The sequence below is a fragment of the Balaenoptera musculus genome, chromosome 17 (assembly GCF_009873245.2).
Source record: "Balaenoptera musculus isolate JJ_BM4_2016_0621 chromosome 17, mBalMus1.pri.v3, whole genome shotgun sequence".
Taxonomy (NCBI): domain Eukaryota; kingdom Metazoa; phylum Chordata; class Mammalia; order Artiodactyla; family Balaenopteridae; genus Balaenoptera; species Balaenoptera musculus.
In genome coordinates, this window is record NC_045801.1 from 44,500,736 (window position 1) to 44,527,369 (window position 26,634).

The 26,634-nt window shown below is 37.8% G+C and overlaps 1 protein-coding gene across 1 annotated transcript in view; it reads left to right on the plus strand.

The window, feature by feature from the left end:
• The window catches only part of RUNX1T1 (RUNX1 partner transcriptional co-repressor 1), a 127,789-nt gene that overhangs the window by 50,878 nt on the left and 50,277 nt on the right, over positions 1–26,634 (plus strand). The window contains 2 exon segments of the mRNA XM_036830511.1: positions 21,972–22,109; positions 24,120–24,361. Coding sequence (XP_036686406.1) covers positions 21,972–22,109; positions 24,120–24,361 — 380 coding nt within the window.

The following is a 26,634-nucleotide window of genomic DNA, read 5'->3' on the forward strand; positions in this document are numbered from 1 at the left end:
TAGTCGTGCTACTTTTTATTTCATTTATTTAAAAATTTTATTGTGCATTTATTAAATTTTATGAGATAATAATGTTTCTTACAGTTTTGTGATAGCCTGCTAGAACCTAGTTTGTTTGTTTGTTTGTTTGTTTTTTCTTTTAGTAGATTTTCCTTGCTTGCTAATACTAGGGCTCAAAGAGGAAAAAGAACTTAGTGTTTCTTTTTAGGAAGGGATTTCATAAATTTGGTTTAGGGACATTTGAGGATATTTTAGCTACTCTTAGATAATGGATATCAATTTTCTTAAAATTATTTTCAATTGAATAAATTTAACTTTTTTAGGGAAACTTTTTTGGGAGGAGGGGGCAGGATGCTCTATAATCAGGCTAGCAAAGAGGTCTGAGAAATTTGTGTGGATTAAAATTCCTCCTTAGGAAGAGTCCTCCTCCGTACTCATCCTTCATTTTTTATGACAAATAAGAAATATGTCTTCTGGGACTTACCTGGTGGCGCGTAGTTAAGAATCTGCCTGCCCATGGGTTTGAGCCCTGGGCTGGGAAGATTCCACATGCTGCGGAGCAACTAAGCCCGTGCACCCCAACTACTGAGTCTGCACTCTAGAGGCCTCGAGCTACAGCTACTGAGCCCAAGTGCCACAACTACTGAAGCCTGCGTGCCTAGAGCCCATGCTCCGCAACAAAGAGAAGCCACTGCAACGAGAAGCCTGCACACTGCATCTAAGAGTAGCCCCCGCTCGCCACAACTAGAGGAAGCCCATGCGCAGCAATGAAGACCCAACACAGCCATAAATAAAGAAAGAAAGAAAGAAGAAAGAAATATGTCTTCTAGTGAGAGAAATGAGAAATGGGAGAGACTGAGGTCTGGGTGAATTATCTGGATATGAACAAATAGGGACACAAGGGAAAGGAATAAGAACCCACAATTCTGAATGAAAATATAGTTGTTTGCTAAATTTTCTCTTTCTAACTCACATGCTGAATCCAAAGATGTAGCTTTGGACAGTAAAATAATGAAATACGACATAGTCTTCCTGTGAGAATGCTGTGTTTGTTTCATGAGCAGGTGCTTACCTTTTCACTTCGTGTGAGTGTATCAGTCAATATCTGATTCTGAGTATTTCAGTAATAGCTGCCATTTATTTAGTGTTTGAGTAGTTCTAGACATTGTGTAAGTGCTTCACATTCATATTTTCTCATTTAATCCTCAAAATCACCTACTGAGGCAGTTGCTAGGACCACCCATATCTTAAGGTGAGGAAATAAAGATTCACAGATCAAGGAATTTTCCCAGGTTAGGAGATGTATCTAGGATTCCTTTCAAGGCCTGCTGATATACAACCCACGCTCCTAGTTACCTGTCTGTACTGTTCCCAATGTGTCATCACCGTATCATAGGCAGCAGGCACTTTACCTGCATATACTAAAACCATAGAATTTTTACAGTTGAAAGAAATCTTAAAGAACCACACCTTCATTTTATAGAAAAAAAATATATATATATTAGGCACAGAGTTTTAAATAATCTTTTATTTGGCCAGCCAGTCGGCCAGCAAATATTTACTGAGCATTTACTATGTGTCAAGTAGTAAATAAGCCAAACGTAGCCCATGCCTTCCTAGATCCCTGGTGGCCTTTATTTATGTATTTGATGGTGGGTTATTGGGGGGGGGGGGCGCGCTAGTAGTATAGTATAGTAGCTGAATCAGGAGCGTGGGCCCTGAAATCATACTCCTTGGCTTTGAATCCTGTTCACTAGCTACAGGACAATGGGCAAATTGATTAATCTTTTTAAGGCTCACTTTTTCCATCTGTACAATGGTAATATTAATAACATTCACAGCACTGGCCTATTGTGAACATTAAATGAGTTAACATATGTAAAGCGTTTAGCAAGGTACCTGGCACTTGGTAAATGCTCAATAAATATAATTGCTATTAAGATATTTTGACAGTAATAGTAGTGATATTTCTCCCAAGCAAGGAGGACACACATAAAGTTATTTACAATAAGATGTGTGTTGTGTTATGACAGGGGAAGGAGCAGAGAGCTTTGGAGTGCAGAGAGCCAGACCTTCTAACTCCCAGTTGGTTCAGGGCAGGGTCTAATGTAGAAATGCTATTTTCTTTCTCACCTTCTATGATTTTCTTTTTTTAACTTGATGACTTTCTTTCCTTTGCTGTCCTAAATTCTAGTGTTTTTGACTTACAGCAGTTTGCCATCAAATGTTTATTTAGAGCCAGCTACTAAGCATTTACTTACTAGGCTCTGTGCAGAATGCTGGGGTGGAATAATCCATAGGATGTGGGCCTAGTCTTCTAAGGAATGTATGTGTATGTGTGCATAGTATACACACCTGGACACACACTTGCAAGCACAACAATTGGATGATGCTAAGTTCTCTAATAGATATATGCAAAGTAGAGCCTAAAGAAGGAAGTGATCATCTCTCTCTAATTTGAATGTGGAACAAGGGTAATGAGGGAAGCCTTCATGGAAGAGGTGGCATTTCTTCTCTGTCTTGAAAGATCACAAGCTTCTTGTTGCCAGAGGACATTTTAAATATAGGGAAGAACATAAAACAGGAATGCTAAGGCATGAACCAGCATGGCTAGAGCTTACAGCATGAGGAAGTATCAGAAGTAGACATCTGTCTTATAGGTTGGAGTGGCAGAAAGGAAAGTAACTGGAGGCTTTTAAGCAGAGGGATCATATTGTTGGGTTGAATGTTCATATCACTTTGGAAGTGATGTAGAAGGTAAATTGAAGAAGATGAAATCTGCAGTCTGCTTGGTGAGATAGGATGATGATTGGCTTTAGTATCAATGAAAAAGAGAAGGAGGCTGGGAGCAGCAGGCTCTAGGGGTACTAACTAGAGAGAACCAAAGGGCTCTAATACATCGGTTGGATGTGGAGCCAGGGACTGGGGAGTCGTGGTGTCTAGGATGACTCTGAATTCTTATTTGGACAACTGATCGCCATCAACCAGAATAGTGAATAATTCATCAATAGAGCATTAACTTTCAGGTTTATCTGTTATATGACTGCTGAGATATTCCATAGGGAGCTAGACCACAGGTTTGTTGAGTAGAGATGTGTATACTGGAAATCTTGATTTGAAGTCAGAGGTGATAGCTAAAACCTTTGGAATGGAGGCAAATGTATGGTGTGAAGAGAGAAAAGCCTCGAAAAGAACCCTGGTGACTACCAGGGCATCTGAGAGTCAGGTCTCATTAAAATCAGGGGGGCAAAGAGTTTCATGGAGGGAGTGGTCTATAGTGTGAAATGCTGCAGAGGGACCAGGAGTTAATTGGGAGGGGCTAGATTGCCTTTTGGATTTGGCCATCTGGAAGGAATATATCAATAGTTACCAGTAAACCTCTGTCCCTTTGTTGGAGCTTGTTTGTGGTGCGTTTCAAAGTTGATGGAAGAGATGATGTAGACAGAGCCAGTGAGGTCTACTCTTCAGAAGCCTGCCAGTGGAAGGATGGAGGGAACACCGTCTACATGGAGAGAGGGGTTGGTTTGTTCTTGGTGGGAGAGATTTGAGCATGCCTAGGTTCTAGGAAGGAAGAGGTAGAGTCAGACAAGCTCAAGTTAAGGAGAGGGTGGAATGATTGGTAGAGTGAAGCCTCTAGAGACAGAAGTTGCCTCTTCTGAAACTCAAGATTCAGGTGCAGAGAAGCAGGAGTTCTGAGGGTGAGGTTTGCAGGGCTTTATGCCTGATAACCTCACTTTATTTGCTTAAATAGGGCATGAGGTTATCAGAATTTGGCTGGAGGATTGAGGCAAGTCAAATGATGTCTTCAAGATTAATTAATGCACCCTCATTTTTTACTGTCTTTCTTGTCTCGTCTTGTCTGGGGCTCAACCAGGCTGGACATGCTCAGGCTCATTTAATCTGGAAAGCCTTCTTCATTTTCTCTGTCCCATTCAGCTTTTCCTCTTTGCTTTATCACACCGCCCATCTAACCTTGACCTTAGCATGAACTCACGGTTATTAACCCTCCCTTTGTGTTTCTGGTTCATGACCCCTCCCTGTTTCTTTTCTTACTGGTTTTATAACTAGTTCACATTCTACTGTTGCCCCTTTGAAAGTTAGAATTCTGTCTTTAAAATTTTGTTTTAGCAGGTCTTTTGTAGTAATTCTGTGCCAGACACTGTGCTGGGGCTGGGATTCTGGGGTGGGAGCCCACTAAACTCCAAGGAAAAGGATGTAAAAGAATTTTGAGTTTTCCAAGTATGTGAAGGAAACAAAGGGGCACAAAAACCTGCTTGAGATTGGATGGCCAGGGAAGGATTGATGCCCTCAGGAGGTGACACTGATGCTGAAAATAGAAAAGGTGAAAATGAGCTGACCATTTGTAGAGGGGAGAAGGAAAATAGTAACTTTCTAGGATTTATCATATTCATAAATAGATGTTCCATAGACATTGGATTATATCCTTCAATATGTAACTGCCTAGAACTGTTTGTGATACTGTCCTGTCCTTCCCACTGATACTTCCTTGGTTCCTGAAGGCCCTATAAAACAGGGATTCCCCCCCCCCCCCCCGGTGAGTGGCAGGGGAGCTGCCGCTCCGCCTGAACCATGCCTCCCCCCCACCCCCCGCCTCACCGTGGAAAAATTGTTTTCCACAAAACCGGTCCCTGGTGCCAAAAAGGTTGGCGACTGCTGCTATAAAAGACCTATAACAGCTTATCCTTCAAATTAAGGTAGAGAAGGACCATGTTTGTTTGTTAAAGGGTTAGGTGTTACTGAGCACTCAGTAATGTGTTCAGGGCGGGGCAGAAGAGAGGAACAAGATAAATTCCCTCCATTCAATTGCATGGTGTTTCTTTCTGCATTTCCTCTACCCTTCCCCCTGCCCCTCAACTCAGGTAATTCTGAGTCACAAAATGAGGAAAAGTGTGTGTGTGTGCCACTAATTAGTTACTGCCATTATATGATTACTGCAACTTTAGTCCCAGAAGTAGACACTTGGGACAGATCTGAAGCTCTGGACGTTGGGTCTAGGTGGGTGTCACAATTTACTGTCTTTAAACTAAGGGTAGGATAAGAGTTACAGATTTCTCGTGGGTGAGGAATAGTGGGAGGTACTGAAAGGAAGATAAACCAAAGAGAAAGGGGAGACACTGAAGATAAACGTCGCTGACTTTATAATTTTGCCTAGAGTCAGGCCAAGTAGACATAAAATATGATCTACCAGGGCAAAAGCTAGTGTTTTCTTGCAAATCTAAGCTCGTACTAGTAAATTATTATTTTTCAGAGAGTGATGATGAAGAGTTGTGAAATGGTTTATTAGTCTCCAGTAACTTTCCTGAGGTATCCTGGGCAGTAATTTTGAGAAGGGAGCGGCACGTAATAATAAGCACTGGTTTGACCCCTCAAAACAGAGATTCCCAGCATCTTTTTCTTGCTGCTGCTCAAGGAATGACAACATTCACAATGAGAGTGGACTTCTGTGCTGGTGTTTGCCCTGTGCCAAAAATTCTACCCCTTTGCTTTTTAAGGAAGTAGTAGTAGTGATATTATCATAGGGGTGATTGGATATATACTAATTTGAGTTATTGTTAGTAACAAGTTAGTAATAATGTGGTGAACCTTGAATGAGAACAGCTTCCTTCGTATTTAGACATTTATTACTTTTGTGATTAATTTATCTGACAAAGAGTATCAAGGAGGTCATGCTTTTGAAAATGATCTTATATATCTCTTGCAAGCAACATTTTTCATTTGTACATGGAATGCTCTTTGCAGTTGTCCATCAATGTTTGGTTTGACTTCCTCCCATTATAATTCTTCATAAACTCAGAGAAGACATCTCTAGTGCTATATGAAATATAAATGATTCCTAGTAAATGGATGGGAATTTAGACTGTCATCTTAATTTAATAACATATTTACCCACACTTAAAGTATATGTACAGATGAGGCTACATTAAGGACTTAATAACTTGAATTTATTTACATGTCTACTTGAGGCACATCCCTAGAACTTAAGGTGGTGTGTATTGTAAAAATGTGTCATTCAGACTGTAGCCAGATAGAATTTTATAGTTCTTGGTTCCCTGATGGTCTTCCTGAGATTAAAAGATATGCTTGCTTTTGAAGTGTCTTGATATAAGGGAAAATGGACTTACTTAGATACATCTGAATATACATGTGCAGTTATTTCTTTGGTAAACAGAACTTGAGCTTCTGTCCTTAGGGAATATTTATTAGCAATAATTAATTAGGGTACCTTCTCTGAATTACTTTATTAATTTAAATAAGGTCATGGGCCTCCATGAAAAATTGTATTATGCAGAATATTAACTGAGGCAGAATCTATTAAGAAATAGTAAATGTGAAATTAACCCAACTGTGTAGAATTTATAGACTTGATCTTTTTATATATTGACCATACTAAGTCAGAGAAATGTCCATTTAAACACATACCTTCAGTTCTCATGTGGTGTGTAAATATTGTTATATGTAAAGAATTTGCTAATATAATTCATAGGCAGTCCAAACTTGTCTTTGGGAACCCTTCTCTAGACAACTTAGTGAAACAGCTTTAAGTGGAGGGTTCTGTTATGTTGTATGGTGCTCCTTGAACGGTTTATAAAGAATTTGATCATTTATTTGGGGATTTTGCTCTCATGGTGTGCTACTATACTTCTGGATTCTCCCCTGCTAAGTGATCTGAGATCTTTTCCTTTCTGTCTGTACTGTGTGTAGACTTCTTTATTACTAAAAGAGCATTTATACCTTTACTCAATAGACACTGGTGCTAGGCACTGCTAGATGATTGGGATACTGAGGTGAATAAGGCACTTTTTCTACCTTTGTGACATGTTCAAGGGTTTTCCTGTGCTACAGCCCCTGTAGAGAACCCTACCTCCTGACCCCTCCCCTCCCCCTTTTGGTTGTCTTGAATCCCAGTTTTTTGCTCCTTCAAACTGAAGCTGAACAGCCTTGGTAGACTTCCAAATAGAGCAAAGTATGTTTTTCTCTTAATTTTTTTCACATTTAGTTTCATTAGAAAAATCTAGGTGTGCTATATTTTATCTAAATTGATTTTAAGGCCCATGGTTATTTTACAAGTAAAAAAGTGCTCCCAGAAAAAAGTGCTGCCACTAAGCATGAATAATGCTTTGATTCCATGGTTTTAGAGTACTTATCCCAGTTTCAGAGATGATATAAAGAAAAAATAGAGGGGTCTTAGAATTGTTTAAATACAGTGTTAAAACTGAGCAAAAAATTGAAAAGAAAAAGGCTTTTTATAACATGACTGTTTGACAGTATATTTGAAAGCTCTGCCATATTGTGAACCACTGATTTAAGAGATAGCCACTCTTAATATTTCTGATGTAGATCCTTTGTATGCATATCCTTCCAGACTTTTTACTTGTGCACACAAATACAGACACATCCATCCATCTATAACTGTCTTAAAATAGTTGTTTTTTTAAACAGGATCCTGCAAAGCATATATCTTTGTAGTATCTTTCCATGTAAATATACACATCATCATGTTCTACTGTATGGTTCTATTAGAATTTGAATTGCCAAATGTCCATAGTTGGACAACTAGGTTATTTCCAGTCTTCTTCATTATAAACATCTTTGTACACTTGATATTATTTACTTAGGATAATTTTTAAACAGTGGAATTGGTATATTAAAGGATATATATAATTTAGAGGCAGTTGATACATATTGCCTAATTGTCCTATAGGAAAATTGGTATCATTTTACAAAAGTGTTAAAGTGCCAGTTTGTATTGTAACTAATACTATATTATCATTTTTAAAATTCTGTCAATCTGTTAGATTAAAGAGTATCTTGTTTTAATAATGTAAAAAAATACTAGTGAGGTTAAATTTTTTTCTCCACAGGGTTATAGGTCATTTATTTTTCTTTTGTGCATTTCCTATTCCTGCTGTTTAACAGTCTTTTTTGATGGGCTTTTTGACTTTTAATTATTGATTCAGTGGGACTATTTATATATTAAGGATATCAATTCATTGTTGTCACATAACAAATATTTGTTCCCTGGGTGTTGCTTGCCTTTTACTTTGTTTATGGTATTTTTTGCTGTACTCAAATTTATTAATAAGTGCCGTTATTGGTTCTGCCTTTCTTATAGTTTAGACTCTCTTTTCCAATCCTAAGAGTAAACAAGTAAATACCTATATATTTAGTATTTTTTTTTTCATTTTTATATTAAAGTTTTATTCATACGGGAAGTGAATGACTTTGTATATGAGACAGGGGTTTACTTCATTTTTTCCAAATTGTTGTCTAGTAGTTCCAAAGAGAGTTCATTGAATTGCTTTTATCATTTTCTCACTAATATTAGAAGTCATCTTTACCATATACTGAATTCTTAGCTATATAGTCATTTCTGAGCTTTATATTTTTTCTGCTTTTCAGCTTTTATTTTGCTGAATTATCTGTTTCTATACCAGTAGCACATTGTTCAAATTGTAGTTTTATGGTGCATTTTAACAAATGTTAGACTCAATTTCCTCATTACATTTCATTTCCTGGTTTTCCTAGCTATTTTCATTTTTATTTCAAATTAACTTTTAAAACATTTGTAAAATTCTGGAAAAAATTTGTTAGTATTTTAGTTGGGATTGCTTTATATTTAATGATTACAGTATATACCAAAGGGGAGTAGAATGGACATCTTGATAATTTAATTTTTTTTAAATGGCTTAATACAACAAACTATTTAAGGACCTACTGTGTATAAGGTCCTTTTTTAGACATCCGAGATACAGAGTTAAGAAGAGAAGAACCTTCATTCTTTTCCCTGACCAAGTTTTATAATTGTAGAAAGATTTTAAATAGATTATATATTGTAGAAGGATTATAAGAAGATTTTGTCAGATTCATATTTTAAAAATATTGCTCTGGAAGCAAAGGGGAGAAGATTTGAGCAGAGAGGGACCTAGAGGTAAAGAAAACCATTCAGAGGCTCTGTAGGTTCTGAACCCAGGTCAGAGGTCAACTGAGGGTGGATCCTAAAGGTGTCAACATTTAGAAGTGGAATTGATAGGATACGGGGCATGGATTAGATGTGGAAGCAAGACGGTGCAGAGGGAGGAGGCTTAGGGTGATTGTGGTCTTTCAGCTTGGAGATAGAGATTGAAGTACAGGAGGAGGCACAGATTTCCTCAGGAAGATGGTAGATTTGATTCTAAATACAGCTGTCAATGGGATATCTGGGTAGAGTTGTTAAGCAAGTAGTTAGATAACTCATCTGGTTCCCAGGAGAGAGCAGAGGGGTTGAAGGCAGTTCAGAAGAGGAGAAGGTGAGACCCTGGCTCATAGGAGGGGCCGGGGTCCGAGAGAACTCAGTGAAACTCCTAGTGACAACTAGAAGAATGATACTACAGGAGAAAAGGAGTAAGAAGTGGCTGGACAGATCAAAGACTGCTGAGAGCTCAAGTAAGATAAAGATTGATTGATATCTTTTGCATTAACCACAAAAAAGTTTGTACCTATGCTGGAGTGGTTGGGTGGAATGGTGTTGGTGGAAGCCCCATTGCAGTGAGGATTAAGTATGAATTTGGGAGACTGGTTCTGTTATTATCACCATTGTTTTATTATCTCTATCATCGAAGAAATTTTGAAATTCCTTTTAAGGGAACTAAGGAATCCAATTGCTTTGCTCTACTTGTACCTCCAAATCTGTATTTTTAAATAGAAAATGTCTTTATCCACAATTTACTTATACTAGGTTCTTAACAGTGTGATAAATTCTGGGACTGAGTTGATATATGATATTGAAATGATACGCTCCCTGCCATTATGGAGCGTTGTCCTGTCTGGTAGGGGGTGTTAGACAACAAGTAATTATACAGTTATTTTTAATAGTTTCTGTAAGCTCTGTAAGCAACAGTTAGATGGTACAATAGAGCTTATAACACAGGGGGTGGGGGGGGAGGGGGGATCAGGGACACCTTTGAGTAAGTGAATTTGAGCTGAGGTGGGTTTTCTTGGCTAAGTGAAAGGCCGTGAGGTGAGGTGAAACTTGCAACTGATTAAACCAATGAGATGTGAGATAAGAGAGGAGAGGTAAGCAAAGACTAAGTCTATCTACTGTTCTAGGTCACTTAAAGGGTTTTGGATATTATCTTAAGAGTGATGGTAAACCATTGAAACACTTTAAAATATTTAGAGTAGTAACTTGATCTGATCATTAGAATATAAAATTCTTGAGGGCAGTGATTTTCCTTTGTTTTTATTGCCTTCTCCCTGTTGTATAAAATAGTACCCAGCACTTTGTAGATGGCTCAGATATTTTTGAATAAATGCTGTTATTTAGACGAGTGAATACATTTGTGTTTGACAAGATTATTCCATCTGTTGTATGGTAAACAGATGGCATTATGGGGTGAGGGGTTGTTAAGATTAGCTCCTGAAAAAGTCCTGGTGGAAGATGGTAGTGCCCGAGGATGGTGATGGAGATGGAGAAACACGTTTAGGAGGGAGAATAATTTGATGGTGGCACCTGTGGGAGGAGAGGAAGATGTTTAGTGTGTTTTATATATGAACAACAGAGTGTTGCAGGGATCCCTCTAAGTCACTATGACTTAACGGAACTTTTTTCCAAATGGTTCTTCCTGTCGTGTTTGGGTTTGCTTTTTCACATTGCCATGCACCTCTAGATTCCTACTTACTCAAGGTTTATCTTATTTTGTTACGAAGCTCTGTGAATTTGACACAGACTTTTCAAATGTCTCCTGAATCTCCCTCCTATTCTCCATTCTTAGGGCCACTTCCATGCTGGATGCTGTATCATTTCTTGCCTACACTCTTGGTATCCGGTCCTCTTGCCTTTCTTACCCTATTTATTCTCTGTTCCACATATACCTATAATATAAAAATGAGTATATAATTCAGCTGCCTAAAAACTCTCTGTGCTTTCCCATTTCCTATTATGTGAAGTCCACACTAACAGTACCGATTGGTTATTTTTAAGAGTACATTCAATTAAATTCAACAAATATTCATTTGAGCTTCTGCTATTTGCTTGTCTGTGATTTAGTCATGGGTACATACTCTGCGCACCTTCATAATTTTCTGCCTAGATTTACTAAGTCTTATCTAGGTAATCATAATTGACTGCAGCTGGATGTGTATGCTACCATTTTTTCTGCGACAGCTCTCAGAGCTGGCTCTATAGCCTTCTTTGTCATTGGCAAATAAGACAAATCTTGATGGAGTAAAAAATTGTGTGTACTTTGAGATTGTTAAAGGTTTGGATCACTATCTAATGATTTTTTTCACCTTCTGGAATAATCTGCACTTTGGCAGCAGGGGTTTACATAAATGCTTATGTTCAATTTATGGGCCCTTGGTGATGCCTTTGTCTTTCTCTGCTCTTTATGCAAGCAGGAGTTACTTTTCTATGTATTTAAGAGTTGTGGTTTTTTCCTTAGTGTTTTTATCACAGTCATTCAGCAAACATTCCTCTAGTTGCCTGTGCCAGCCGTTTCAAACTTGTCTTTCTTAAACAAGAGGTTCCTTTTTTCCAAACGAAATCTTAAAATACATTAAATCTTAAAACAGATTAATGTGGAACTATGCTGGTTAAAGTACCATAGTTAACCCCAGGCTGCTTGATATCCCCTTGGTGGCTCCAGGAGCTACCTCCAGGAAGTGGTTATTAGACTCTGAAGCAGAATCACTGGAGTGAAGGTAATAACAGATGTGGGAGAGATGACATTTCTAAGGAGCTTATACATACAATTAATGCCTGGAGTCTACCAGTATTTATAAGACCCACATTCCTTTCCACACTTTATGAAATTCGTAATTGATTTTTCTAACCAGAACCACCATTTGGGTACTTATTAATGTTTATAGTGCTTTCTCTTGGTGGGCTGCAGGTCATCTTTGTCAAAAATGAGTGAACTGGTTTAGACTATGTTGGGCCTCTACTCCATTTAAATGAGTGTGTGCTTTCAGCATGTCTCCTGTCTGCTTACTCATCCTCTGGCCCACTCTGGGTAACCATAGAGTTACTAATATGTCTCTGCCTGTTTTGTCAGAAACTCGCTTTACTTTTTCCCTTGCTTTTACTTTCTTTATTCATTCATTCAACAAATCTTTATCAAGTGCCTACCGTTTCAGGCACTCTTCTAAATGCTGTGGAAGCTGGAGTTAACAAAATAGGTCAAAATTTTCTGCATTTGTGAAGTTGACACTGTGATTGGGGAAACATTCAAAAACAAGATAAGTATTTCAAGTACTAGCTACTTAAGTGCTATAGAGGAAGTGAAGGGAAATTCATTGTCCCTATAAGAGATGACACAAGAGATTTTTGAAGTTATTTTTCTAGAAATTGTGATAGATTAGTATGGATTTACCTCATTCTTTTGCCGTCTTCCATCTTAACTCACGCTCTTTAAAGGCATGATGTCCTGCTTTAGGCAGTCATCCCTGTTTCTGGACCAGCTGCTGGCTCAGCTGCTGGCCAGCTTCTTCCAGGACTGAACCCTTGGCGTTGTTCTCATTAGCATAGTTATCCCAGTGTTTACTGATTACTTGGACTGAACATGACTTATTCTCCTGCTTCCTCAGAGCTCACTTATCTTAGTCATTGGGTTTCAAACTTTTATTTTTCCTTTTACCCATCAAATGAAATCATATGCAGAAGCTCAACCTATAAAACAAGTGAAACATCTGAATGGGAATGGGAGGTGTTTAGGATGAGGTCAAAGGCACTCCTTCCCCCATCCCCACACTTTCAGGCTGCGTGGACACTTCCATGGATTCCTCCCACGGAGCTTTTGTTTCTAAGTGTAACATTTCAGAGCCATTATTTGATTACGGCGTTGTCCTTTTGTGATGACAGAAATACTCTATAACTGAGCTTTCTAGTATGGTAGCCATGTCACCATGGCTGTTGAGCACTTGAATGGTGGCTAGTGTGACTGAGGATCTAAATTTTTAATTTTATTTAGTTTTAATTAATTAAAATTTAAATGGTCATATGTGGCTAGTACAGTAGTTTTGGAAGGTGCAGTTCTAGTATAATGCTGTCTCTAGGTTTAATATTTACTGAATGTTTCTTTATTTCAGTTTTCCAGATCTTGTATAAAATAATATTAGTTTTAGATGATAATGAACTCTGAGACGACCTGGAGTAAGTTCTAGCTTGTAACCTCGAACAAATTATCCACCCTCTCTGGTCCTCAGTTCCTTTATTAAGATGGTCAAATTTGTAGTACCTTTCATAGTGAGATTTTAAAGTGAGATAAAGCATGCAGGGCATTTGGTGTAGTGCCTAACGCCTGATTTTAGGTGATTTATCCTAAGGGTTTTTGTGGGTTTTTTTTTTTTCTTGTAAAAATAAAACATGTTCATTGCATAACTTTAAATAAAAGAAAGATAACAGAAACTAAAAATAATCTATAATCCTACCATCCATACACAAGCAACAGGAAAACTTTGAAATGTGGAAAAAATTGGTTTTGGTTCATAATATGTTTTTTTTTTCTTTGTTTTGAATGTACATATGTATGATGTATGACTACGCTGATACTATTATTGTAAAAAAGGGAGCTTTTGGAGGCTATGTCATACGTGTATAAATTGCCTTACAAATCTCCTTTTCTAATATAAAAGGTTTTAGGAAATATATTGTGATTGCTGAAAGGCATTTTAAAACTGGTGAACTCAATAATCCAATTCAAAGATTTATATTTGGTTACTTAATGTAGAAATTCTTTTTAGGATTTTTTTAAGGATGGAAAAAAGATGTAGATGATTGTATCTTAAGTTAAATCTGTCATGTCTCTTGAAAGTTCTAGTGTTTCAAAATTGTGACGAAAGGCATGCCTTATTGTTACCTGAAAACTGGGTTCCCCTCTTGGTGGGTGTTGCAAAAGACACAACCAAGCCAAAGATCGGGAAAAGGAAGGATTTATTACTTGCAGCAAGTAAGGAGAACACTGGAGATCCTTCCCAAAGCAGTGTCTCCCCAACAGCAAAACTGGGGGAGTTTTAAGCTACGTGCATATTCATGATGGGGCTTGAGCAGAGGAGAATTCTACATAGAATTGGGGCAAAGGGTGACAGAATCTAAGCTTTAGTTGATTGAAGTCACGAGGGTCAGAAAAGGTCAACATCATCTTTCTTTAGGTTCTGGGGTCTTACCTTACCATCCTCCACCTGGATGGAGGCCTTAGTTCCTGTAAAACAACTCCAAGATATGTATAAGATGGTTATGTATATCCCTTGAGGAGAAACTAGGACTCTGATTTATTGCTGAACTATTGTTTCTTGACTGCTTTTTCCTCTGTTCCTGCATTCCTTTGTTCCCTTAAAATCATTAATTACTGAGACCTATTCAAGGACAAGCATTGTGGCCAGGCTTAGATCACAAAATGATTTAGGCCTAAAATGGCTTCTCTTATGTCAAAAAGCTGTATCTGGTTCTTTTTCTCCAAGGACACCCTACCCCATCTGCCTACATTATGACATTATAGCAATATATATTCATTTAAAATATTAAATGTATTGAGAACCTTCTATGTGTCAAGCATTGTGCCAAGTGCTGGGACTATAACAACAAACCATATGTCATAATTTCCCTTAAGTAAATCATGAACTAGTGGGAAAGACTGACGTTGGTTCTAAGTACAGTGTGATCAGTGCCATAAGAGGAACTAGAGAGTGAAATAGGGAAATGTGGGGGAGTTTGGGACAGCCTGAGATGGGAGGGTTGTTGTTTCTGGCTGAAGTGACACCCAAATGGAGTTTTAAAGGAATGATGGACTTAACCAGGCAGTGGTGGGGTGAAGAGTATTTCAGGAAAGGGATGCAATGCAGTGGAACCCTGTGTGACCCAGGGGCATTTGGAGAGCCATAAGTAGTTCAGTAAAGAGTTACTGAATGGATGGGGGTGGATGGGAACGAGATGAGTCACAAAGGTCTTTCTATGCCCTACTAAGACACAAGGACTTTATGCTTAGCATTATGAAAGGTCTTTGGAGAATGGATCAGAGATGAATAGTCAGATCTGGGAGTCCATTCAATGGATTGTTGATTAGGCCAGGTGAGAGATGATGGATGATGAGGGTTTGAATTCAGGCTGTTGAAATGAGTAGCATTCTAGATATTTGGTTCTAGAACTTGGAAAGGATATTAGGGCTAGAGTTATAGGTACAAGTTATCTGCATAATGGCCATGGTGTAACTATCCCAGCACCAATGAAGTCACTAAGGAAAAGGTATAGAGTGAAACTTTGAAGAAGAACACTGGGGGAAAATAACAGTAATTATCACAGAGGTGAAGAAGGGTGAACCCATAAAAGAGACTGAGAAGGAGCACCCAGGAAGGCCTAAGAAACATGAGGAGAGTGTTAGAATAGTGGTATCATGGGGACAATATGTTTCAGGAAGGAGGAAGTCCTGAACAGTGTCAGCTGCTACAAGGATGCCAGATAAAGGATACAAGTGTTTCTTGGATTAATAATGAAGAAACTATTTAGAAGAGTTTCAGTGGGAATTAAGAGAATACATCGATGCTACATTCCAGGGTTATTTTAGTCAGGATTCTTTGGTTTTGCGTGAAAAGTCAACTCAAATTAGGTTTTAGGCAAAGTAGGGACTGATTGACTAGGATTGTTTGGAAGATCCAAATTGTAGGAATTTTAGAGATGCAGCTGGTGCCTAGGATCCAGCAGAGTGAAGAACTTTACTACAAAGCACTATAAGGATGATCTCTTGCCACTTCTTTGTTTCTTTCTGTCTGTTAGCTGCCTTCTTTTTCAACACAGGCCTGCTCTCTGGACATGGAGGGCAGTAGACAGTGTGGTTTTCCTTGGGAAACAGTCCTTGAGATTGTTTTCCTTTCCTGAGATTGCCCATCTTGGACTAAGCGCTGTGCCTGGACCAGCCACTGGTATCTTGGGTACAAGGTCACGAAAGAACATGGTAGTTCCCAAGGTAGTTATGAGATTAGAGGGCATGGCAAGTCCCTGTACTGGGAGGGAAACTTTCTAGGCATAAAGTCTTACAGGTGTCCCCTCCAAGTACATGTAAGGTGGAATGGGAAATAAGGAAAGTGAGTGTAGATTACTCTTTCAAGAACCTGAGCTGTGAAAGTGAGTGTTTTGATGATAACTAAACAGGGAAATTTGGACATTTTGTAGGGTATTTTGTAACCAACTCATTGATGGAGATTTAGTAATGAGGATTGAAAATGTATTTGAAAACTAGAGGTACATATTAATTTTAATGTTTATGGGAAAAAATTTCTGTGCAGACATATTCTTGTGGACATAGAAATTTATGTGGACAGAGGAAATCTAGTGGTCACTTTATTGTCAGATATATTTTCTCTGGGTAGTCTCCTTTATGTTTGAGATGATCATAAGCCATATCTGGAAAAAGAAACCAGAGAATATTAGAGTTTGCAAAAGATCCTTGAGGTCACGTATTCCAGGATGCTTAGTTTTATAAATAAGAAAAGCAGACTCCAAAGAAGTGAAGGAATCACTTATAGATACAGTAGTGCCTATCAGAAGAAGAAGGGCTATTTTCTTCTTGGGTCTCTGTTTAGAGAGTGAGGAATTCTTTCCTAGAACCTTTTCCATAGGCCTCATTCATGACCCATTGTCCAGAATTGGAGCACAACACTCACCTCTGAAACCTGTTGCTGATAAGGGGAATGTGATAACCTGATTAATGTAAAACAAGGAGACTCTGGCCCCCCAAATTTTGTACCCGAACAAAGTTAGAGCTCTTCAGCAGGAAGACAGGGATGAGGGCTGTTGAGTAGGCACTCAACAGTATCTGTGACATAAGCTAAGCTGAAGAGCATATATTTCATTCTGTGGTCAGTGGGACACTCCCAAAGGTTTTAAATCAGGGAGTAGGTCAGATCAGATTTGTATTTCAGATATAGCAATCTTCATATAACACCTGTGGTAAGACATGAGGTAACAGGTCATTCTTACACTTGCCTGAAACCACATAATAAGTGGGTTGCACAGTTGAACTGAATTTTGGATTTTCAGTATCTTCTCATATTACCTGTACTCTATTTCCTCATATATTTATATGCTGTTGATGGTTCTGTGTTTGTCTTTTGCCATGAAATTAGGGTTGCTATCTTTGAACTGGCTATAATATAGGGAATGGATTTGTAAAAATTAGGAATGTAACCATGCTTCTAGTGAAAACCATGGTTGTGTTTATTTTTTAAATGTCTTCCTAAGGAGGCAGTTAAAAAAATTGCTATCAAGTTGCTTACTATTTTCACTGGTTGGGGTGTTAGAGTGTATAATACACATTCACATATACAGCTATTGTACAGATGGGCTGTGATAAATGCTAAAAGAGAGGCAGAGGAAACCTGATGTGGTTGACACCTGGGGCAACTGGGAAAAGCTGTAAGAGGATGTGGAATCTATAATGGGCAGTGAATAATGTATAAGATGGGACAGGTTCTTCTAGATAAAGGAAACAACAGCATGATAAAGAAAGGCAGAAAAGCCAAGGAGTAATGTCAGGGTGCCCTATATAGACAGCATAGAATTGGGGAAAGACACTGGAAATAAACCCATAAATGGATCATGAAGAGGAAGGTCAAAGAGAACGGAGCTCACACGTGTTGGTATCTAATATGAGTAGGCGCTGTGGTGGGGTCCTGATGAGGTAGAGGATTGTATCCCCATTCCTATGAGGGACTGAGGCTCAGGGTAACTCACTTGCCTGAGGGCCCACTACTGATGGTCAGGAGTCTACATTTGCAACCAAGTCTGACTTAACTTGGAAGTTCTCCTGTTATTGCTAAATATCCTTCCCACTGTATCAGTACATCCAGCTTAAAATATTAGCATTTGACTTTTATTCTTAGGCATTGTTGAAGGGTTCTGAGCAGGAATGAATGTTACCAGAGGTGTTTTTCAGGGAAATGAGGTGGTGGTGGTGTGGAGGCTGGATGGCTACCTTTCCAATCTGCAGACAGTTGCCTGTAACATCTCACACCCAATCACTGGAGTCACTAAATGACTCAATTGTCAGAACTGTATTTGCCAAATTCTCCAGAGAAATAAAAATCAAATTCTGTACCAGTTTTGTTCCTCCTGCCTTTCCATTAATAGTACCGTGGTTCCACTTGGGCTTAATCCTCCTTAGTGCATACCTTCTAGCTTTTGTAACTAACACTTATTCACATAAGACTAACTCTGGACTAACTACTAATTGACCAAAAAGTTCCTCAACCCATAACACCTATGAAACCAAGATATTTCTTCTATTATAATTGACGTGATGAACTCTGATAGAAAATGTCGTGCCATTCATTATACCAATACTGAAATCTTTTTACACCAATCATCTCTAGAATGGTATGTAAACAAGGGAAATGTAGAATGCCTATGCTTCATACCTTAAAAACACACCTGGAACTATTTGAACTAACTAAAAGTAAAATAAGTGCCATGGCAGATTATGCCATACCTTTTCACATAAAACAACAACAACAAAAAGGGAAATGGAAAACATACCACTTCTAGAAGGCCCTGACATTGAATTGGATATTGAAATGGTATCGGTAATGTATTTATATATGCCACATTTTCTTCCATGCATCAGCCATCTTTGGTACATATGTGTTGGATATTTGCTATGGGAGTTGAAAACTTACCACATAGGGAAGATCTTGTTTAGAAGTGATGTGAATCATTAAGGTAGAAGTAAAGTCAGTTCTTTTAAAACACATAATTCCCTGATCTGATAATTTTTTTCTTTCTTTCTTTTTTCATTTTGTGTCAGTCTTTCAATAATGTCAGCTTTCCCCTACAGCAACTAAAAATAGAGATTACATGCAAGAACGGTATAATTTTCATGAACTTAAAAAATTACATGAGAAATATTATAATTTAATATTGGTTTTACTATATCCTCTAATTTGAAATGGAGTGAAATGCTTCTATGCTTGAATCATAGCTCTTTTGCTGTTTGCTATAGAAGTTTCAAGAATATATATTTCAAAATGTTTTTTTTTTTTTTAATAATCCAAAACAAATGCAACAGAACGCAGCATACTTGAAACACATTTTCTGAATTTATCTTAAATCTCTCTACTCCAGAGCGTTTTTGTGTGTGTATGGCTTAGGCTTGGCTGGTTATTTCATCATCTATTTCAATCCTGGATTGATTGCACTGAACAGCACAGAATGAGTTACATATGGTCCCACTTTGTCTAAGTTTGTAGGACCTCTGGGTTGGAACTCCATTTCATCAGAGTGAAGCTAGCCATCACAGAAATGTGGCTAATGTCAAAATCTTAAATATATACACGTATACATGTATTCCAGAGAGACTGTGTGTATTCCTGTTAGAAGTAGTGGTGTTTTGCTATTCATTGGCTCAGTGATTATTGCTCCTAAAATACTGACAACATCTCAGGAATTTTAAAAAGTTGTTCATCTACGTTTTATAATAATTGTTGTTGGTATTATTATTATTAAATTCTGGATAGGAATCCTGTTACACAAGTGGACCAAGATAGGTATTCAAAAGGTATTCAAATTAAAATTATGAATATATCAAAAATCTTTCTAAAATTGGGCAGAGGAAGACAGAAATACAAACTTTATCTTAAAAGAGTCTGAAGAGGAAACCCACTGTCAACTTTATGGTTTATTACTCCCTTTTTCCATAGTGTGGGCTATTGGAAAAAGAGTAATGAAAAGCGTGTTTAAGATACATTTCCAAGTTTAGGTATTGCTCAAGAATTGCATCAAGTAAGGTAGGGCCTGTGCCCACCAAGGCTCAGCTTTTAGCGGTGGTGAAACTGTCCAGGGTAACTTTCTCCCTTTCCAGGCTCTTTTCTCCCTGCTTTTTGGTCTGTTCCCTCTTTCTCACCCTTTCCTTCTATTGCTCGATATACTTATTATTTCTTTCTCTGTTATTCCCACTTCCCCTTCCCCCTCCTGCTCTTCCTTTCTCTCTCTGTGCAACCACGTGCTTCAAATCTGTGGGTCTGGACTGCCTTCGCTAACAGCTCCATGTGAGTGTTAGCAGAATGAAAACCAGATGGACCAGCAGTTCCCACTGTTATCTCCCAGCTGACTCTGGCAAGCCTCTCTTTATCCCTCCTTCCTTGGCATGAGGAAAATATTTGCCTTTATTTAGGGAGACTTGTATTTGCTGCTATACCTCTTCCCTCAGCTGCAACACAAGTGGAAAGCTATTTATTCCCTTGTTGCTGAGGTTGGTTGAGGTGAGTAAACGGTGCAATGAATTTTACTATCAAAGAAGTGGTTTTAAACCTGCCTAACTTCTGCATTTCTCTACAACAAGTTATTCACTGGTACTCGTTAAATGTTCTGGAATAGCAATATGAGGTCAAAATTTTAACAATACGATAAAGGTAGAGATGCTCTCCATGTGTCTTCACAATCATCTCACTCAGAACACTTATTCACTATAGGGACAGTCATTGTTATTCAGCCAGCAGTAGAGACTAAGAAATAGAGACCCTGATACTGTTCACTGGATCATCATTCACAGTGCTCTTAATAGAATGATTATTATTTTCATTCTTCCCTAATACGGTGTCAACGCTATTTCCACTTTCAAAAATTGTGTTCTATTGCAACCCAAGTCTTATGAAATTGCTTTGAATAAAGGTAAGGTAGATTTGGAATTGTCATAGTAGTAATTTGGGCTTTTCATTTTAATAATTGACAAGTAATTTGAGAGTTTTTCACTATGGTGATCATAATGTTTTAAGAGACACATTCTTTATTAATAGTCTATGTTACATTACTTTTCAAAAACTCCAAATGGGAGATACCTGTGCCTAAGGCCGCAAGAGGCGCCTCAGATATTTTTGGGGTGTGTGTGTGTGCATGTGTACACATGTTTGTAGAAAATTGGATCAAAAAAAAAAAAAAAAGAAAACTTTTTTTTTTAACTGGAGATCTGTTTCTTTGAGTAGATCAGATTGAGAAAAAAGTTTAAAATTCCAAGGGAAAAGTATACTTAGTATAAAACAGTCCTGAAGTGCAAATGTTCATTATTGGGTAATTAGGAAATTTCTCCCTGTCACATACTCATGAAAAAATATTAGAAAGGTCTTTAGTTCTCAGTTTGGGACTTTTCCATTCTTACTCTGCCTGAGATTATTAATTGAAGTATTGGTTTGATATGTTTTATTTTATTTTTAAAATTTATTTATTTATTTATTTATGGCTGCGTTGGGTCTTCATTGCTGCACACGGGCTTTTCTCTAGTTGCAGCGAGTGGGGGCTACTCTTTGCTGCGGTGCACGGACTTCTCAGGTTTCATATTTTTTAAATGGTGGATCATAAACTCACAAGTTCTAAGTCAATAATAACTTCACTTCGTTTTGTGACATTTATGTAGTGGTGATTTTTCAAACAGGTCAGAAAAAAAATTGAAGTGAGAGGTTATGTCTGGGAGACATAGCCTGCTTCATCTGTTAGGCTAGAAAACTAAGCATGGAAAGGGGATGGTAGGTATTACAAAAAAGTCATTGCAAAACACCAGCTTCTAACAGTATCCCACCTGCATAACAGAGCCTCAGATTTGTGTTATTTCTGAGCTGTCCGAGGGGTTCATTACCATCCCACTTCCTCATCTATTTTTTACTTCTTGCTAATGTTGGCTTCAGCTTCAAGCGAAGTTGTGCTGTTGCATGTAACACTACCAAGGTAGCATCTGCCCAAGCCAGAAATAACAATAGGATGTAAAATTACCCAGTTAGAAATGAGGTCCTGCCATCTGTGCTACACCTTCTTAAGTGGGGTTTGGATGATAAAGTCTTGATTTAAGCTTCAGTAGATAAGCCTATTTTATTGATAGAAGATGTTGGATTTCTTACCTCGCTTGTAAAAAAGATGAACCTCTCATAAAACTGAGGTACGAAAAAAACCCTAAGGTGCTTAAGGAGTAAAATAACATGATCATGGTGGCATCCTCCAGATCGGACTGAGAAGCACTCCACGATGCCAGACTCACCTGTGGATGTGAAGACCCCGTCTAGGCTGACTCCTCCCACGATGCCACCTCCCCCAACAACTCAAGGAGCTCCCAGAACCAGTTCATTTACACCAACAACGTGTAAGTAGGCATTTCTGCATTTGCTGTTTCATTTTTCAAGTTCAAATTAAATTTTTTTCTGCAAATAAAAATTAAGGGACAGCAAGATCCAGCATCAGTGTATTATGCAGAAATGAAGCCCCACCCCCCACACACAAACAATTTGTTTGCCAGTGAGTAGGTATTGAGCACAGAATTATCATATCTTGGGTGTAATTTGTATGACTGCCAGTATTTGCCTGCCTTTTCATTATTGTTTCAAAGTTGTAGTCTTCTGTGATTTCAGCGAATGAAGAACACTGCCTTTGGTCTGTAACTCATCATTACCACGGTAACTTCTCCTTTGACTTAATGAGGAGCTCCTTATTTTAGTTTGTTCATTTTGACTTGGAACATGTTAATATGCTATAATTATTTCCAGGTTACTTCTGATCTTCTAATACCACTTTCTTCTATTATTTACAAATAATGTTAAAATCTAACATTCTTAAGTTAAAAGAGGGATCATTCTATGCAACAGTTGCATACAGAAAACTTTCTGAAATAAGGAGCATCTTTCTTGGCTTGAACTTGTCAGACATTTATTAAATATTCCATTTCAGCTTGGCTCAAGACTTGTGTTCTGAATCAGTGGAGTGTATTGCTTTTTGTGTCATCCAAGGAAAGGACAGAATATTCTGATAGAATAGCAACTTCCCTTTTTTTCTCTATATTTTAATAGGAATAGCAGATAGCTTTGTTTTCATCAATCTGAAAGTCCTGGTTAAAATATCATCAAAAGATATGTGAAACTAATAAATGCTGTTGGTTGCAGATAATACTATTTACAGACTGTTTGCCCTGAAATCTGTATATGAATGAAAAATAACTAATAGGCAAAAATAGATCCTTGGGATTATAAGGGTTCGGCAAAATACACATCCAGGCTATTTATGTAGTGTTGCGCTGCCTTTTATAAGACCTTTCCAAACATGTAAGGAGCAGGGGCCTGCAACAGTGCCAAGTTGTAACACTGTCATCTTGTATTTGGTTTGTTGTTACCCAAAGCCACAGTGATAGGCATATGCCTCCTGTGAGAGGTCCTAGTGAGATGTCATTTCTTGACAGGTTGCTTTGGTACTCATTTGGGACGAGACCATTTTATTTTCTTGAAACTTTTAAGAATAATAAGGTGCTTAAAACATCTTCAAACTATTGTTGGAGGTAGTTTATCAAAATTATATTTAAAAGATGGATTTGATAAAGATCTAACATGATAAAGTCAACATTTCTTTGGTGAGAAATGTGCAAAATTTTCTAGCCTAGTTCTTATGGATTATCACCTTGACGTTCAAATAAATTTTATCAAATGAATTTACGAAGTTACCACCAATCCATGCTGTTAGTTGGACTGAGATGTCCCCTTTCGATTTCTAGAAATAACTCTTTGATAATTACCATATGCATTTTGGCTTCTTACATAAAATTGGTGTTTTCCTTAAAGAAGTGGTTAAGAAATATGAGGGGGAGAAAATAGCCTTCTAATTGGGTGGTATAAGGTTAAAACTTGAAAGTCGTATTTCTATAAACACAGCTGTCAGTTGTGTGTACAAAACATGATTAAAAATGTCCAGTGATAAATTTAGTCTCCACCAAATGTCCATTTTCTCTAGGGGAGCAGTTTAGAAAGGAATAGTTCTGTTATATTGATGTAAGCCTGGCACAAAAGGCTGACATCCAAAATGCTGTTTGTTCTGTGTTTGCATATGTGTGCATGGGAGGCAGGGCTGTCCCTGTGCTCCAGCCGGCTCCCATTTCTTATCAGCTTCTGTGCAGGATATCCTCATGCGGTGTGAGGAGTCCACCCATTTAGTTATGGAGTACCTGAGCCTCTGGTAATCCTGTGAAGTCAAAGCATTTTACCAAAAAGGCCCAACAGCTTTTAAATTACCAACTTCACTAGATTGGAAGGGAAGGATACTTAATTGTAATTTCCTTGTGCATGTTCTCTGTAAGTTTATTTTTTCTTTCTGATTTTGTGCCCTCTGACAGTAACTAATGGCACGAGCCATTCACCCACAGCCTTGAATGGCGCCCCCTCACCGCCCAATGGCTTTAGCAATGGGCCTTCCTCTTCTTCCTCTTCTTCTCTGGCTAATCAACAGCTGCCCCCAGCCTGTGGCGCCAGGCAGCTCAGCAAGCTGAAACGGTTCCTCACTACCTTGCAGCAGTTTGGCAATGACATTTCACCGGAAATAGGAGAGAGAGTCCGCACCCTCGTACTAGGACTGGTGGTAAGCAAACGGAAATCGGCCCAGTTTGGGTTAAGGGAGAGTGTGGGGGAGATTCAAAATACAGATTCCATTCTCACAGGTATTTTGTTTCTACACCTGGAGATTGCATGCAAGTTTGATAATTCTGTAGTAACAAGGGTTTCAGTTCTGCATTATGTATTGACCCCACCATGATTTCTTTTCCTATTGATATTTAGCTAATGAAGATGTGGTTATACAAATTTATCATTATCTTGGCCATAAAGTTGTGTGTGCATAAAATTTAATAAGTATATCCTCCTGGCATGGCTAGTGTCTTTTCAACAATGACAGAATATTTTTGTTATGTTAATGGTTTGCTTAATCTAATTGGGTGCTTATTTTAACTTAGTTGCTTTGGGGGGGTTTTATTATCAGCCTAGATGAGCAAGAATTTATAACAAGTAACACATTATTCTTTTATGTTTTCATTTTTAAGGCTAATAGCATTGAATTTTTTGTGTGTGGTAAAATACACGACATAAAATTTACCATTTTAACCATTTCTGAGTGTACAGTTCAGTGGCATTAAGTACATCCACATTGTTGTATAACCATCACTACTATCCATTTCCAGAACTTTTTCATCACCCCAAACTGAAACTACCCATAAAACAATAATACCCTGATTTCTTCATCCCTTAACCCCTTACAACCATTCATTGTTTAAAACAAAACAAAACAAAACAGTTTTTTGCTATAGGTAGAATTACACAAACCATTAGTTTGAGAACAGAAGTGTTGATTTTGGCACGTTATATTACAGTCTGTACATTGTCACACTGGAAATTAGAACATATTTCCTTTTCTTGCATTCTAAATCACTTTTACATGTCCTGTGATTTTCTTTATGAATAGAGGATTTTCATTTAGGAAGGTGATTTTCCCATAGCAAACTGAGTCATAGAGAAGCTCTGAGTCACATATTCAGGTCTTTTATCATCCAGGCTTACAATGGAACTGAAATTCATACGATAGGCAGCAGTTTCCTTTTTCTCGATATAATCATTTATTTTTACTACATGGACTTACCATGGGCAAAGCCATAGCAGTTGTGTTTTACAAAAGAAGTCCTAGAAGTAAAAGTCTGGGTGAGAGTTTAGTGCAGTAGACATGCTTCAGATCATAGTATCTCACATTTGACAGAGATTTTGCAATTCAATTTTTAACCCTTACCTCCCTCTCCCCTACACTTTAAGAACAAGAAGCTTTCACATTTCCCATAATCCATCAGCTTCCTCTGACAAATTTGTATTCCTCTGGAATACAAATCACCTTGTATTCCTCTGACAGGAAGGTGATTTTGGCATAGTGTGTCAGCGTACTGCAGTTACTTTTGTCAGTCACTTATCTTTTCCTTTTTATTTGTTCTTGAGTTTTGCATAAAGTGTTTTTGACACATAAATAGGTTACATCATAGAACCACAAAGTAAATCCAAAGCAGTAATTGTATCAAGTGAGTGATGAAATGTTGTTACTAGTAAAAAATGTTTATTTTAAAACTGCTTTATAAATTTGATATGTTCTTTAACTGTGGTTTCTATAACTTCCTATATAGAAAAATTTGATAGCTTTAAGTAGATTTTTCCCATATATTAAGTGGAATACTTTTGAGGGCAATACTTTTTTAAGATTTTATTTATCTAAAAACTTTATAAAGATAAGTTGGGGAAAACATTAATTAATAGTGCTAGGCATATATTCAGCAGGCAGTGAACATTTGTCAAAAGATGAATGAATAGAGAATGAATTTTGTTTTGAGCATTTGACTGCAAGCTTTTACACATGTCATTTTATTTATACACATTTTACGTGTGGGGAAACTGAGGCTTATAGAAGAAAAATATTCTAGGCCACCCCATTGGTAGTGACAGGCCTATGATTTGAACTCAGGTAGTAATCGTAATGAATCACATTATGCTGTTATTTAGATGGAGTTAAGAAAAGTGTTAATAAGAACTGTTTTCATGTGCAAAACACAACTGGTATGGCTTTAGAAAATGGAGCCAGAGAAACGAAATGAAAGATTAAAAAATGGACTCTCTGACCCTTATTGTTACAGATAGGAAGTTAGTGTTTATTCATAGTTTCAAGAGAAGATGTTTCAAGTTTGGGGGTATAAAAACTTAGAACTTGGTGCCCCCATACTTTATCATAAAAGGAAAAGGAACTTGCATTAAAAAGTAGATGGAGCAATATTCTAAAGTTGTTAGGTCACAAATACCCCAAGTTTGTCAGGTGTGAGGAAAATTGAC